Source organism: Rhipicephalus microplus, chromosome 5 (genome assembly GCF_043290135.1).
Source record: "Rhipicephalus microplus isolate Deutch F79 chromosome 5, USDA_Rmic, whole genome shotgun sequence".
Lineage (NCBI taxonomy): Eukaryota > Metazoa > Arthropoda > Arachnida > Ixodida > Ixodidae > Rhipicephalus > Rhipicephalus microplus.
The window spans coordinates 2,619,728-2,636,201 of NC_134704.1; the positions used below are offsets into that span (position 1 = coordinate 2,619,728).

The 16,474-nt window shown below is 47.9% G+C and overlaps 1 protein-coding gene across 5 annotated transcripts in view; it reads right to left on the reverse strand.

Moving 5' to 3' along the window:
• LOC119174039 (E3 ubiquitin-protein ligase SHPRH) overlaps positions 1-16,474 on the reverse strand; it is a 394,742-nt gene that overhangs the window by 11,419 nt on the left and 366,849 nt on the right. For all 5 annotated transcript variants that reach the window (XM_075894712.1, XM_075894713.1, XM_075894715.1 and 2 more), the window contains one exon: positions 13,480-13,658. In XM_075894712.1, the coding sequence (XP_075750827.1) occupies positions 13,480-13,658 (179 nt within the window). The remainder of the gene's footprint in view (positions 1-13,479; positions 13,659-16,474) is intronic.

The window sequence follows — 16,474 nt, forward strand, 5'->3', positions numbered from 1 at the left end:
GAGCGAGGAACGCCAACAGGCCGAAAATACAAAACAAACGCAAGCTCGGGTCGCGCGTGCACCAACGCTGTGGCTTGCCGTTTCATGCTGCTTCGTCGTCGTTCGCATAGTTCCCTACATTGGCCCCCGGTGAATAGCGTAGCCAACCTGGCGACTTAAGGCGTAGTCACTATAGCGGGGTCGTAATACGGCTTCAGGCGACTCACATGCACAATTTCTCGGCCACGACGGCGTAAGTCATGAGACTGTGTCAATGGCTCAATCTCATAATTGACGGGTGACGTACGGGCGAGAATGCGGTAGGGCCCGTGGTATCGTGCCAGTAATTTCGACGAAAGGCCAGGACTGCTCGGTGGAACCCAGAGCCAAACGAGAGCACCAGTCGTGAAAGTAGAGAGATGTCGGCCGGTGTCAAGCCGTAGCTTCTGGTGGCCTTGGTCCTCGGTTGTCAGAGAACGGGCCAATCGTCTGCAATCTTCTGCGTACCTGGCAACATCAGAAATTGCAGTGTACTCAGAGGAGTCGGGCGTGTATGGGAGGATAGTGTCCAGCGTGCACGATGGTTCGCGTCCGTACAACAGAAAGAAAGGGGAGAATCCTGTTGTCGCGTGCGTAGCGGTGTTATACGCATACGTGACGAATGGAAGGACAGTGTCCCAATTAGTCTGGTCTGAAGCTGTGTACATCGTCAACATATCACCGAGAGTGCGATTAAATCGTTCTGTGAGGCCATTCGTCTGCGGGTGATATGCTGTCGTCAGGCGATGAACCATGTTGCACTGAGCGAGCAACGCTTGAATGGCGTCAGACAAGAAAACACGCCCCCGGTCGCTCAAAAGTTTGCGGGGAGCACCATGACGAAGAACAAAGTTGCGCAAGATGAAAAACGCAACTTCCCTCGCGGTTGCTGCGGGCAGTGCTGCTGTCTCCGCGTAACGCGTGAGGTGGTCCACGCCGACAATTATCCACCTATTTCCAGAAGACGACGTGGGAAGTGGTCCGTATAAGTCGATACCGACGCGGTCAAACGGACGCGCTGGACAAGGCAGAGGCTGAAGTGTACCGGCAGGGCGTTGAGGTGGGACTTTACGTCGCTGGCATGCAGTACAAGCACGTACGTACTTGCGGACAAATGTGTACATGCCGCGCCAGTAGTACCGCTGACGTAGACGGTTGTACGTTTTGAGAGCGCCAGCGTGAGCGCTTTGCGGGTCGTTGTGGAAAGCAGTACAGATTTCCGAGCGCATGTGGTTGGGTATCACTAACAGCCACTTCCTACCTTCAGACGTGTAATTCCGCCGATAGAGTAGGTCGTCTCGAATAGCGAAATGTGTGGCTTGACGGCGGATAGTTCTTGACACTAAATTAGCTAACGGATCAGTCAAAAAGGCGAGGAGTTGGGAAATCCACACATCTTTGCGTTGTTCCGATGCCATGTCTGTGAAGTCGATTGGTGTTATGACAGCTGAAGAAGGTGACGAGGAGGCTGGGTCAGCCGGTAGCGGCGAGCGGGATAGCGCATCAGCGTCGGAGTGCTTGCGGCCGGATCGGTATACAACACGAATGTCGTATTCCTGTAGGCGAAGCGCCCAACGACCAAGGCGCCTCGACGGGTCTTTGAGCGATGATAGCCAGCATAGAGCGTGGTTGTCCGTAACGACTTCGAAAGGGCGGCCATAAAGGTATGGGCGGAACTTCGTCAAAGCCCAGACAATTGCGAGGCACTCTTTCTCCGTGACGGAATAATTACACTCGGCTTTCTTGAGGGTTCGACTCGCGTAAGCGACCACGTATTCTTGGTGCCCTGGTTTTCGTTGAGCCAATACAGCACCAAGACCGACACCACTGGCGTCGGTGTGGACCTCCGTAGGCGCATCAGGGTCAAAATGTCGTAGAATTGGAGGTGATAATAATAACCGCCGAAGCGCGGTGAAGGATTCGTCGCACTCATTTGACCAAGCAGAAATGCCTTTGGAAGTTGTCAACAGGTTGGTAAGAGGCGCGATGATGGAAGAGAAGTTGCGCACAAATCGACGAAAGTATGAGCACAGGCCGATAAAACTTCGAAGCGTCTTGATGGAATTGGGCTTCGGATAGTCGGCCACGGCGCGGAGTTTCGCCGGATCCGGGAGAACACCCTCTTTGCAGACGACGTGACCCAGTATGGTGAGCTGACGTGCGGCAAAATGGCACTTCTTAATGTTAAGTTGAAGGCCAGCAGAGGTGAGACACGTGAGAATAGCACGAAGACGAACAAGGTGAGTGGAAAAGTCGCGAGAAAAAACGACGATATCGTCTAGGTAGCAAAGGCACGTGTTCCACTTGTAGCCGCGAAGGATGGTGTCCATCATCCGTTCGAAGGTAGCTGGGGCATTGCAGAGTCCAAACGGCATGACATTAAACTCATACAGCCCATCAGGTGTTACAAATGCAGTCTTCGATCGGTCAGGATCAGCCATTGGAACTTGCCAATATCCTGAGCGTAAATCTAAGGAGGAGAAATATTCTGCCCCTTGCAAGCAATCGAGAGCGTCGTCGATGCGTGGCAACGGGTACACATCCTTCCGAGTTATCTTATTGAGCCGGCGGTAGTCGACACAGAATCGGATAGACCCATCCTTTTTGCGCACAAGTACAACAGGGGACGACCAAGGGCTCTGCGATGGCTGGATGACACCACGCTTGAGCATATCGTCGACTTGTTCGTTGATAATACGGCGCTCTTCTGCGGAAACTCGATATGGTCGTTGGCGTAAGGGAGCATGAGTACCGGTGTCAATGTGGTGCGTGATGTTCGCTGTGCGACCCAAAGATGGTTGAGCGCAATCGAAGGCAGAACGGAACTCTCGAAGAAGGGACAAGAGTTCGCTTCTTTGTGTCGGCGATAGCTCAGCGGCAACAGAGGGCTGGAATGAGTCTGGCGCGGGCACTGTGGCCACAGGTGGCGTCATAGCATTGAGCTGGAGGTGAGGTGCGTGTTCGGCGAACTCTAGAGGGCGCAAGAGGTCAACGTCTTGTATGTTACCCAAACATTCTCCGCGAAGTAAGGTAACTGGCGACGATAGCGAGTTCGCGACGAGCATGGCGGTAGCACCGGATTCCAAGGTGAGTACGGCAAAGGGCAGGTGTAGGCTACGGCGGCGGGTAAATACGTCAGACGGAGTGAACAAAACAGTTCCGGCAGGAGCGGCCGTACAGGTCAGGGCTACAAGGGCGGATGTTCTCGGTGCTATTTCCGTGTCTGCAACAACGACAAGTTTGTAAGGTTCAGGAAGACAATCCACAAAACAAGAGGTTGGCAGCGGTGTAAGGGCAACTTCTGCACGTGAGCAATCTATGATGGCCCGATGACGCGAAAGAAAGTCCCATACAAGAATGACTTCGTGGGAGCAGGATGCCAGCACAAAAAATTCAATGGCATAAAGTTCACCTTGGATAATGACACGTGCAGTGCACACAGCTGTAGGTTCTATGCACTGCGAGTTGGCCGTGTGGAGCATCAGGCCCGAAAGAGGCGTCGTCACCTTTTTCAACTTGCGGCATAAGGGCTCACAGATTATGGAAACGGCGGCCCCTGTGTCGATAAGCGCTTGTGCGGTGGTCCCCTCAACATTGACGTCAATAACGTTTTGCGGCGAGAAAGATGGAGGCCTTAAGCAGTTCGAATTGTATGCAGCTGTTGCCTCCGGAGCTGCAGCGATCAGTTTCCCTCTTCCGTAGCAGGTCGGCGACGCATAGGTGACAGGGAGCGTCGTCGTGGCGATGGTGACCGATGGTTTGCGTAGGGTCGAGGACCGTCAGTGGTGTACCTTGATGGCGTCCTAGACGACGACGCCATTGGCCGGCCCACGGCGTCGACTGGAGGGGGATCTCGGCGACAGTGGCGGGCGACGTGTCCAGCGATACCACAGGCGAAACAGATGGGCCTATTATCTGGCGTTCTCCAAGCGTCTGAGCGACGGTAAAATGGAGCTGGAGATCTCGCGTAGGGATACGGCGCCGCAATTGGGGTTGTAGGCACGACATAGGGTGGCGTGGCAGGTTGAGCATACGGCATACGCTGTTGCGTAGGCCGAGCAGCGACGGCGGCGTACGTGAGAGGCGTTGTGACTGGTGGTTGCTGATGCACCGGCGGAAGGGCTTCAGCGACTTGGGTCCGAATGACGTGTTGGAGGTCCGGTGCCAAAGCTTGCGTGGGCTCATGTGTCAGTGGCAGCAGTGACAGCTGGCGCGCTACCTCTTCGCGGACGAAGTCCTTGATTGTCGAAAGCAGCGGCTGCTGGTCGGTAGGATGGGCAGCTAGGTGCAAGCTTGCGAGTGTGTCTGGCGTCGTGATGGCTTGACGAGCAATTGCGCGCTGCCTACGCAATTCATCGAAGCTTTGACAGAGGGAAACGAGGACAGCAATGGTTGGGGGATTTCTCGCGAGCAACATCTGAAAGGCGCCGTCGTCAATGCCTTTCAATATGTGCCTGATTTTTTCTTCCTCAGGCATGGTAGAGTTGATGCGGTTGCATAGATGCAACACATCTTCAATGTAGCCCGTGTAGGTCTCGCCTGGTTGCTGTGCACGGTGACGTAAACGGTGCTCGGCTTGAAGCTTGCGTGCCGCAGGTCGTCCAAAGACGTCCGTAATAGCCGTCTTGAATGCAGACCACGTAGTAATGTCAGCTGCGTGGTTATTAAACCACAGTTGCGCGGTGTCCGCAAGGTAGAATGTGACGTAGCCAAGCTTACTTGGGTCGTCCCATTTGTTACTTGCGCCGACTTTGTCGTACCTCGCCAACCAATCTTCGACGTCCGACTCAGTGGAGCCCGTGAAGATAGGAGGGTCTCGTTGAGGATACACGGCACCGCAAGTGACATGGACGGTCGAAGGTCCCACCTGGAGAGGCGTCTCGGTGGCCATGTTCGTGTCACGTAGAGGGGGAAGCTTACGGGAGCGAAGTTCCAGGTTTGTACGGGAGTCCACACACCTCCACCAGATGTCACGCAGTTTATTCACGTACAGACCTACTGGAAGGCCGAGGAACGCCAGAAGAGCGAGGAACGCCAACAGGCCGAAAATACAAAACAAACGCAAGCTCGGGTCGCGCGTGCACCAACGCTGTGGCTTGCCGTTTCATGCTGCTTCGTCGTCGTTCGCATAGTTCCCTACACTAGGTACGTTGAGTGTATGAACTAAAAGGGCTAACTGCAGATCCTTCTCATGTCCGAACGTATGGTTTTTGTCACCCATTGGACGTTCCACGGATCGACAATTTATTTTGCGCATCAGGGCCCTGTGAATGATCATAGTGCAGCTGGCGAATTCCTGGGAATCTCCATCGGACGTACGTATGTCCAAAACTGGCATACCAGTGGATGTCCACCGGATTTTTGTAGCCCATTGGGCTTCGCGTGTGGGCGCACGACATGCAAGCAAGAAGCGAGGAGGTCTTACTACTTCGAAGAGGCCTTACTACATGGTTTAGCTAAACAATCATTTACAATGCCTCTACAGGTCGTTGGCTTCGACAATAGGTCTGTTCGATTTACCTGCACTGCCTGAACTGGTTCACGTAGTGCCACACTCGACTGTTCGTTTTTGTAGTGCAAGATGGCACTCTCTGAACTGGGCTATTCGCTTTAGAAAAGTGCAGGCATCGTGCACAGAGAGTTCATACAAAACCATCCATTCGGCTTGGAGGTAGTGCAAGTCGAATACAAGCAAGGGCGCTGTTGCAGCCATCGTAGCAGACGAATTAAGTGCATCCGTAAGAGGCGTTCTCGCATGGTTCACGTCGACACTGAATGAAGACGTGAACTGTGTTGTAGGAAATGGGAGTTTGGTGACTCCGTCGGCCTTTGATATCTACATGTCGGCCGCCTATGTAACACACGGCGTTTTTAGGCTCCATGCCACCGCTTTTTGCTAGTAAACCGGTTATGCTGCATTCCTGCTCTTGTCTAACTGCAAGCAACCACTTCTGCATTCACCCTGTTGAGAAAATCTAAGGTTTGCCCGACGCTACTGTGTACGGTCGACAGCGGTCGGCCAAGGAGTACGTATACTGCGCTGTCCACCCAAGTAGCACAAACTTACCAAGCACGTTAACTTTTTCAGCACTGACCATTGGTCGTCGTATTGCAACGTTAGGAATAAATCAAGGTACTGGCTCACGACTTCTTCACAGTACCTTGGCATCCTGCAGCGTTACAACCTAGTCAACACGAACGTAACAACTGTGACGATGTATCGTCGAGCTCTTCTCAGTTCTATAAAATTTTGCACAATGGCTGCACTAGCTGTGATGGAGTCTATGGCTTTTTTTTGACAAAATTGGCTAGCTTGTACACAAACGCTTTCAAACGCACGCAAGCACACAACAACACAAGTGAGAAACACGGCCGGCACGCTACCGGCGGTACACTGGCTGCACTTCCTGCACTTCGGCATTCGTTTCAATGTGGAACAACAGTCTAACCCCGCTACAACGAATGCCGCTTCAACGAAATTTTCTTTACAACGAAAAATTCCCAGTTCCCCGTCAGCAGTCCATAAAAGTCAATGCATAAATATTGTCACCACAACGAACACTCTTTCTTCTGCAGTCCCGCTTCAACGAAATTTCACGATGTGATTCCAGGCTAACATATTTATTGCTATACAGTAAACCTAATCTTTAACATTTTTATGTATTTTCAGGACTGGAAAATACGTCGACGAAGTCTAAAACACGCGTTGGCACCACCAAAAACCACCACTGTTCATCAAGCATGGGCACCGCCATTGCTCGATAGCGATGGCGAGGAGTCTGCCCTGATTTTAAAAGCAGGGCAGTTGATCCGTTAACAACCACCAAAGTCATTGAAGAACTCTGGATTGTACACAAATGCTCACTAGAAGCTTATGAAAAAAAAAATACGCATGCTTTTATAGCGGTAGCATATCTTACAGAGGTACCAGCATGCCGTCGAATTTCTAGCTTCAAGGCCTCATTTGACGCTAAATTTCACTGTATTAGAGTTTTCCCGAATTTCCTTGAAGCTAACATCACTTTGAAGACCTATTCTACCTTCATGGCTACATTTAATAACGTTTCACAGCTCCAGCGCGTGCCGTACAAATGCAGCGCCGCAGCCCCTCCTATGCCCTGTCGAGGGCTAGTGGTTTCTCCTTTCTCTATATCAAACTTTCGCCAAAGCTTCATGGCCAGTAAAAGCATTGAAGGACTCTGGTATCACTGTATTTGCAAGACTCAACTATACCCTGAACAGAGCCTTTGGTTCTACAAGCTTTTCGAACCGTGGTGAAAAAAGACACACAGTGCTCATCTGCAGAGCTGGTTTTCAACACGACACTTGGCATACCCAGTGAGTTCTTTGCCTCGGAACTGACATCAGCTGAGGTACACTTTTATGCCGACCGCCTGCCGACTGCTATGACTACACTTGTACCATTGTCGCTTCATCATGATTGCAAGACCATTTATATAAGCTCATCATTACTACCTACCATGGACAGTGTGCTTCGCGTCCATGAAAGATAAAAAAAAAGAAAGGAGAAGACAGCCATTCCATATAGTAGCACGAAGCCACAAAGAAATCCGCACGAATTTCTTAGAAAAAAAAGCTTCTTAGTTGCTGAAAAATTCATTCTGGTTTGGAGATCAAACTCGCGACCAACACCTTTCTGGGGCTGTCGCTCTACCAATTGAGTTAATCAGGAAGCTAGCAATGAACAGCACGAGGGCAAATTCATTGACCACTCGAAGCGCATGGACATAAGTATTGCAAATGAGTTCTGCAGAAACCCGCAAAGTGGTGGACGGGTTAAGAAAAGGAAAGAAGACAACCACTCGTTTGTAGCACGAAGCCACAAGAAAATCCGTAGCGGAAGGGTTAAGAAGGCAACCACCCGGCTTTGTCGGACAGCAATGGCTGTAAAATCCACTTAATCACTGGACAAATAAATGGTTGTTTGTTTTGTTCTCACATCTATTTTTTGCATCACTGATGCCAACAATGGTCGATTTTCATGCTTTCTGAGGCAAATGCTGTCTTAAAATAAGATCAGTCTTCATTCCGCGATTTGGGTTTGAACCCGGTCTCCTTGGCCCGAAAGTGAGTGCTTTGAAAACTAGGTACATGCCCATGCTTGCCCAGTGTGATCTGAATTGAAGCACATTAAAATGTGTTCAATCGACAATGTGAAGAAAAACACACACACAATTGGAAAGCAATACACTTGCTGTAGTCGTTTCTTTTAAATATTCCATGGCTGTGGAATAACAGCGATCAGCTGGCCAATGCGCAAGCTCGATGTTAGGAAATTCACATTTGAGCCAAATTGCAACTTCGAGAAAATCACATTTCTAAGCGGCATTTCCATGATAGCGCATGAGTCCTCTTGTTGGGGGGTTACACACTACAAAAAACTCAGGAAAGAACGTGAAATACTACACCCATATTTACCCAAAAATGGTGTTGCACGAATGGCTGCCACCACTACATGCACATCAATCAATCAATAAAAAGATGTACATGAGGCACGCCCACGCTAAGCTTTACTTGCCCTCATTTCCCCGACAAGGAGACGTGATGATAGTGGTTTCTAAAGCAGCTGAGTTCAGTCAGCACTTCTAAATTGCCAATTTTGGCTCTGAGCTGCAATGACAGTGCAAATCGTACAGATGCTGCCCGCATCATGAAGCAAGATGTGCAACTAGTTTTTGCGATGGCCACCGCATCCACATCGAACGGCGGGCACCTACGGGGAGCTATCAAACTGACCTGGTTTTAGAAATGCCTTCATGCATTTTTCGTGCCTCACAGCTTGTCATTTGTCTACAGTGCCTACAAGAGAGGCAACAATGCAGTGCACCAATATGCACCGCAGTGGCCACTTCAGTTTCCTCAGAATTGTCGTCTCTTCATCTATGTGAGTGTGTGTGTTTGTGAAGGCAACAGGTGCGAACAAAAGGGTAGGTTTCAAAAAATTTACAAGCGTTTTTTGCAGCCTCAAAGGATATGTTTGACGTGACATCAGAAAGCACAAACTTGTGGCAAAGTGTGATATGAAATGGCAATGTGTACAGCAAATTACCTCAAACACGGAAGTACACACTATCAACGTTTTGTATGCATCATTTTGCCTGTACCAAGTAGACAATGAAATTTGAGAACAACGTGTGTGTGATGGTCAAAATTTTCACAACCAAATGCAATGAGCACAAGAATAACGTACAATTATCCAATCATGTTGCAATTAGTGATGCCGCGCAGCAATTGTGAAAGTTTTCGGTGCTGCAGTTTAGCTCTATTCATAGACATTGCCTGGGCTACTTGAGTGCTCGAGTGATTTTGTTACATGCCAGCTTTGAGCATATCTTACCTGTCACCTGCAGTTAAACCTGCCTATAACTAACCTCCATATAACGAATTCGCCGATATAATGAAGTTTTTATTTTCCCTGCCGTTGCTCCATAGAAGCACATGTATTTGCAACCTCTATGTAACAAAGTAACAGTGGGAGACAACTTTGATATAATGAATTTTCCCCCCAAACAATCTAGAAATTTTGCTCCGCATTTTGGCGTTTTGGTAGGAGCGTGCATCTTTCGTGGCTGCCTGGCCGTCGACAAAGCGCAAAGTGGGGGCGCACGGTGCACCAGACGAGAGAGAGCGGTCGTTATTGCATGCGAGTGTGCGCGAGGCGGGCATGCACCCTACGAGCTGGCGTTGATGCCGTTCTCGCCGTCGCAGGCGCATGCGCAAGTGTGCCCCCCCAACTCCAAACTAAAATTAAAAAAAAGAAAACCACAAAAGAAAACCACTTTTGCGCGTCCACGCATTTAGTTAGCGTCGCATATGTGGGGCCACGTTACCTATGAAGGGTGCTTTACTGAATAGTTTTTCGCAGTATCCATGTCTGTGCCTGTGTCGTTCGCTCTTCATTTCCGATGCTGTTCGTGGGTGCATAGTTTTACTGCGCGGGCATAGTGCAGCCCTAAGGACGATCAGCTTCTTTTTATATATTATTGTGATAGCAATTATATGGACAGTCTCGGCTGCATTTTTTTTTTTGCCGCCGACACCGTTATTCACCATATATGTATATGTGTCTATATATATATATGATAACGCGTTCAATGCTCGAACGCGTTATTCGAAGGTCGTAGGTTCGATTCCTGCTCACGGCTGGTTATGTTATTATATTATTATATATATAATTTATATATATTACATATATATTGTATATATAATTATTATATATTACACACACACACACATATATATATATATATATATATATATATATATATATATATATATATATATATATATATATATATATATATATATATATATATATATATATATATGTACATATATATATATATGAGATATAACAGACAGTAATGCCAAGGAATGTACAGGGGAAGTTATTAAAATCAATGGAATGTAAATAAGAAGAAAGAAAAGTGGATGAAAAAATTACCAACTGTGAGCAGAAATCGAACCTACGACCTTCGAATTACGCGTTCGATGCTCGAGAGCATCGAACGCGTAATTCGAAGGTCGTAGGTTCGATTTCTGCTCACAGTTGGTAATTTTTTCATCCACTTTTCTTTCTTCTTATTTACATTCCATTGATTTTAATAACTTCCCCTGTACATTCCTTGGCATTACTGTCTGTTATATCTTATTAATATTGTGTTAAAACACGGAAAAAAACGAGCCCTTAGGTATACACTTCTTTCCCTTATATATATATATATATATATATATATATATATATATATATATATATATATATATATATATATATATATATATATATATCAGAAAAAAAAGTCGCCTGTGCTTGGCGTCCTGCAGCTCGTCACAATGTGCTGACGCGCACTTACGTCCCACGTGTACTTTGCCCCGCGAGGGGGGTTAGATGCTTGTGCGCGCGTGTGCTTATCCTTCGATGAGGAAAATCGCGCACCTTCGACTTTGACCGGAAAGATTGCGTTTAGTTGCTAAGCGCACAAAGATCTCTTTACTCGCTAGGCAGGTGCGCTTTGCGAAAAGAGTGCACTTTTCAAACACAGTGCAGTAACAACTGGGGCACTTGTTAGTTCGCACTTATATCTGCACCTGTGATTATGTTTCATGTCTCGTTTTAGTGTAAACAGCGCGTTAAGTGTCCAGCGGTAAAGTTGTTAGTTCGTTCTCGTCCTGTGTATGTTGTTTTCGTGCGTGATTCGTGCATGAGCAGCACGCTGCACATTTCAATCTGCTTGTCGTTCTCAGTGTTACGTTCCAAGTTATTGCTATCGCATTCATTGCTTCGCGCTTGCGGCTTTTGAACAACCGTGTTGTCACCACCGAAGGGATGTCAGATGAGGTGCTAATAGAAACTCTCTGTGACCACGGTGACGCCAGATCTTTGAAGGTCGGCTCGTAATGCGCTTCTGTCTTGCGCCGCGCCGCAAGTTCGCAGGCTAGTAGCTTTTGCGATTATCCGATTAGTTCTGGCAACATGACGGTGCCTTGAATGCAATGCTATGAAGGCGATAGCAAAAAATTGTAATGTTATAAGAAATAAGGCTGGCAGCCAACTCTTTTGGATCCGATATCGCGGAAATTGTACAAAACGCTGGTGTCAGCAAATACGGCTGCTCCAGGGAAAAGTGCTCGTTCAAGATGGGTGGTTTACTTTGTTTGAGCACGCGAAGGCGGTACTAACACGCAAGAGATGTTATCTTATGCAGTTTCCAAGCGATATGGGATAGGCCGACTCTTTTGATTTCTGCTTCAGCAGCGCTCGTGAAAGTTACGATGCGTGAGGGCATGTTATCAATTTGGGCTTTTTAGGGAACATGGCGGCAACAGCGAGAGCCCGCCGAGAGTGTCCATACAATTGCTATCACAATAATAACGTAGTTTTTTACTGTAAAATAAGTGTGTTGGGTTAGCTTTTCAGTCCCCTTTGTTTATTTTTGTGTGTTTATTTTTTTAATTTTCGGGCTGAACCTGCATATAATGGAATCCTCTTTATAATGAATTTCCCTCGGAATTTATCAATTTCATTATACCCAGGTTTAACTGCAATACTAGAAATTGCGTGATGTGAGGTTTTGCTTGTACGTGCAGCGCTGTCATGGTGCAAAACCTGTACAGGTAGAGTAAATGTTGCTAATCTGACCTCCTTTTGCCTTGCTGTTTTAGCAGGAAACTTGGCCTTTGCCTGAAATTTTGCTTCAAGCGAATGCAGCCATGACACCAGCCTTGAGCGAAGAGGGTGCGAGAATGAAAGAGCAAGAGCGGCAACATCCGAGCTCTTCTGTTTCACAGGTTGGTGCCTCAAGCCTTCTTCTGCCAAGGCCAGCAGGACACGTCTCTCATTGTGCTCGGTCGGCTCAAGGTCATTGTGACACGATGAATGAACTTGTAAGACATGGTGCGATGAAGCTCCACGTCTGTTATGTGATGTCCCGCTGTTATTTTGAACGGTGACGTCCAGTGAAAGTAATTTTCCCCAATGAAAACAGCTGTGTCCCGTCCTTGTGCCCGCGCAAGCCTGTGACTGCAAGTGCGACAACGGAAGGATATCAGGTGTATGTTGACCAGGAAAAGCTTCCACTGACCAAAAACGGGAAATATCAGCTTTTAGACCGGCTGAAGCTACTGTGTGTGGGTAGAGCTTGACTAGGTAACGACCCTGAATACGCACACGCGCGAACGAGGCGTTTGTAGAAGCACACGAACTTCCAGGAGAATAAATTTTCTATTCTAAGAAGAGATCCTGTCACATTCTCTACTTTTCTAATCGTCAACCCAGGGGAACGCAAGTACATATTTTGCGCTCGTGAATATTTAGTTGACATTTGATTTGAATAAATGTGTTTTTTTTGTTTCAGACAGAATCTGAAAGTTGTCGTGAGATGCGGGGTCGGCGTAAAACTGCACCGTATAAACAATGTTTTTAATACATTATTTTTATGGACATTTTGCCGGGACCAATCTGATTCGTTGTAAAATGCAGGGGACGTATAATTGAAGTTTCACTGTAACTTTACATGCCTAAAAGGCTCGATACCAGCCACATGTTATCGTGTTGATGCATTCTCTTTGAACCGTGACCCATGGAAATGCTTTGTCCGTTGCTGCTAAACAAACTGCTCGAGCAGAGGATCAGTACAGTTGAAGAATACTGAAGTCATCAGCGAGCTGTGTGTTTTAATCATGCAAACAGTGCTTATCGAGGGTGCATCTCTTGTGGTATAACACTGGTTGAATCCTGTGCATGGCCCTTTGTTTCAGTGTAAGCTAGATGTCGAGTGCACTAGGTGCAATAAAATTACTTGCAGAAGGACACAACAAAGAGGAAACAGCGATCATGTAGTCTCTTCTTGTGTCTTGTCCTTTTGAGCTATTCTAGAATGTGCCCAACAAAGCATTTAGTACTGACATTGCTGTCTCTTAGAGCTAAAGCAAGCCTCTCACCGTGTTTGCCCGATACGATGAACCCTCCCAATGGCTTGCAGCTCATCCCCGAGATTGAGAATGGGTTCCACGAGGAGCACATGAGTGGCTTCAGTCAGGTTGAGGCCCTTAGCTCCCAACGAAAGTGGAAGCACAAGTACCATGATTGATGGATCATGCCTGAACAGGGCTAAATTATTCTGGAAAATAGAAAAAATGCACACACAGTCAGAGTAAACGCATAATATTAAATGGTATTGTTATACCACTTAATATTAAAAGGTATCATTATACCACTGTTGTGAAAGGGTGGCGCTGTATGTTGGACATAGAGTCACTGCTACTCTAGACATGGCCATCACTCATGCACACGTTCACAAGCAGTTGCAAGCACTTCTGTGCTTTGTGTTGGTGCACAGATGCTGCTCTTGCATGGTTGCTTGTGGCATGTATCGTTCTTTGAACCTGTAGTGGGCAAAAGATATTTTGTCCCATACTGCAAGATTGTGTACAAGTCATGCGGGGAGAAGTACTAGTTTCCTGCCCTGAGAGACAACAAAAGACTGGATACACAATGCGCTATTACATGCAATCACTTTATCTATATAAAAAATTACAAAGTGACCATTGACTGCCTTTGCCCCCGTGCATCATCCTGTATCATCCTACAAGCTGTTGCAGGCACTGTTGAGACACCTCTGACATAGCTTGACCCAAGTTAGAACGTAGTCAGCTTGTGGTCTCCAAACATTACTGTCAGCTAAGAAATTGTGGTATTGTTTTATTACTTCCAGGTTTTCATATAAATCTACTTTAGAGCAAACAAAAGTCAGCAATATTTTTATAACTTCAATGTTTTTATAAGACATCCCCTGATTAGTGCCTATGGCAGTCGGTGGTGCCACATTGTCATATTAGGAGTGCAAGAAGGCCATACTACTACGTTGCAAAAGCTGTTAGCAACACTGCCAAAGGTTTGGAGCTCTTTCATCCAAACAATGCTGTAGGAGCACAACAAATAGTCTCTCAGGTCTCTGAGCGATTCAGGACTATAGTGCACTCTAAAAACATGGAAAATGAGAACGTTATTAAAGGGGTGGTGCCACCACTTTTGTGGCTTGTGTGTTGTTTACTGCAAGCGTTGCTTATAGCTCCAGGAAACATGATACACGCACCAAGATTAATTTACTCTTGCTAAATAAATTGATATTGCCTCTTCTATGTGGACAGTTTTAAATTTTGGTTTCTGGGCACTGAATCCGGCTGTGACGTGTAAGTGTAGCTTGGTCACGTGACCACACAAGGCTGTGACGCATGTCGGGCGGATTATTATCCGCTCTCGCTGACTTTCTCACACACACGTGCCGCACAAGCACCTGCAAAACAAATCTGTAGCAGCGGCAATGCTCTGGCAGGCCTGGAACTTACAAGGTGAAGGGCTCCGAAGGTCACTAACGTACCTCACTACAATAGGCGTGCACACGGGAGGGGGGTAAGGGGGCGGCCACTCCCATAGTCACCTGGGTGCAAACACATTCCCACGCGTTGACATAATAACGAGGGAGTGCAAAGTTGGACTCATGCATTAACATAATAAGGAGGGGGTGCGCTGCAATGAACCTGTAGTGCCACCATCACCATCATCATTTCTCAATCACCGCGCCGCGCCTCTCGCGCAGCTGATGCTAGCTCGAGCTGCGTGAGGATTAGAACAAGCTAGCGCACTTGGTGTGTCGGACGTGGAAAGCCTCGCGGCTCCGCTTCAGGCGTGGAATAAAGTGGCGAGAGAACGACACGACCACGTTGGCCGCCGTCCCGTCTTCCTCTCTCGCTACGAACCTTTGTTCACACAGCAAACCTACGCATGCCTACGCTCACTGCAGATCTGGTGTAACGTCACTGCAACTTTTGTCGCCCTTTCTACAGAGCTACGACAGTTCTGGACGTGCTTGCGATGGACTTCGGTCGGAAGAATGAGCATTTAGGTACACTATGGAGGTGAGTTAAAACATGTTTTAAATGTTTGCTGTGTCCGCCGTTCGTGTGGAGTGTCCTAGCATACAAAGGAAACCCCCAAGAGGCTTGTTTGCGCGAGTCGAGTGGCTCACTTGTTTTTTTTTAGTGCGGCAGCTGGCCAAGACTGGCGCGATGCTACATCGGCTCCCCCCCTAGCGGTTTGCGCGATTGGAAAGAGGTACGAAAAAAAAATCGAGAGGGATGGACACTATGTACATGAGTGGAAGTCCAAGATTTGTTCTTCCGGAAGTTCGAGTTGTTACCGTGAAAAATGGTGGGTATCTGAGAGTTCCGGCGGGCGGCACTGGGAGTCGCGGAGAAGGTATGGTGCGCACCGAACAGATGTTGTAGGCGGCAGTGACGAAACACGTCAATGCACTTGTGGCAACAGGCATTGATGACACCAGCGATTGCCACTGAGAAGATGGCTAAGTGAGTGCGATGCCGAGCTCGATGACGGCTCATGTGGGCAGGCGTCACAAGTCATGCCAGACCGGCGCAGGTGCGAACATTGGTGAGAAGTAGACACTGTCTGCATGGTTACTAGAACGGCACGCCGGAAGAAAAGTTCTGCAACACACACTGCGATCTCTGATGAGCTATAAAGGAAGTGGCAGGCAAGCGCGTCTGACAGAGATGGCCTTGTGGCAGGAGCTCGTGATGCACCTGGATGGTACCGACATTGGCACATCTTTGTCACCTGGACTTGAGCAGTACACGAGATAAGAACACCATTGTCGAAATTCATGTGCGGAGTGCTGATTTGGCTCAAGTTCCTCTGTGCTGTATTCTGAGGTGTTCAGTGGCATGTCACGCATCGCAGAACGCTCAAGCTGAGCCAGAGCATGGTGCGGTGTGTATGTGGATACGGGACCGCCTTGTACAGCCGGCACAGAAAAACTTGGGTGCAGGACAGCATGCTGACCATATGCTTGCGTGGCTGGTGGATCATGATCGAGTCACTCCACCACAGGCAGAACTGGAGCATTGTCCGCAGTCG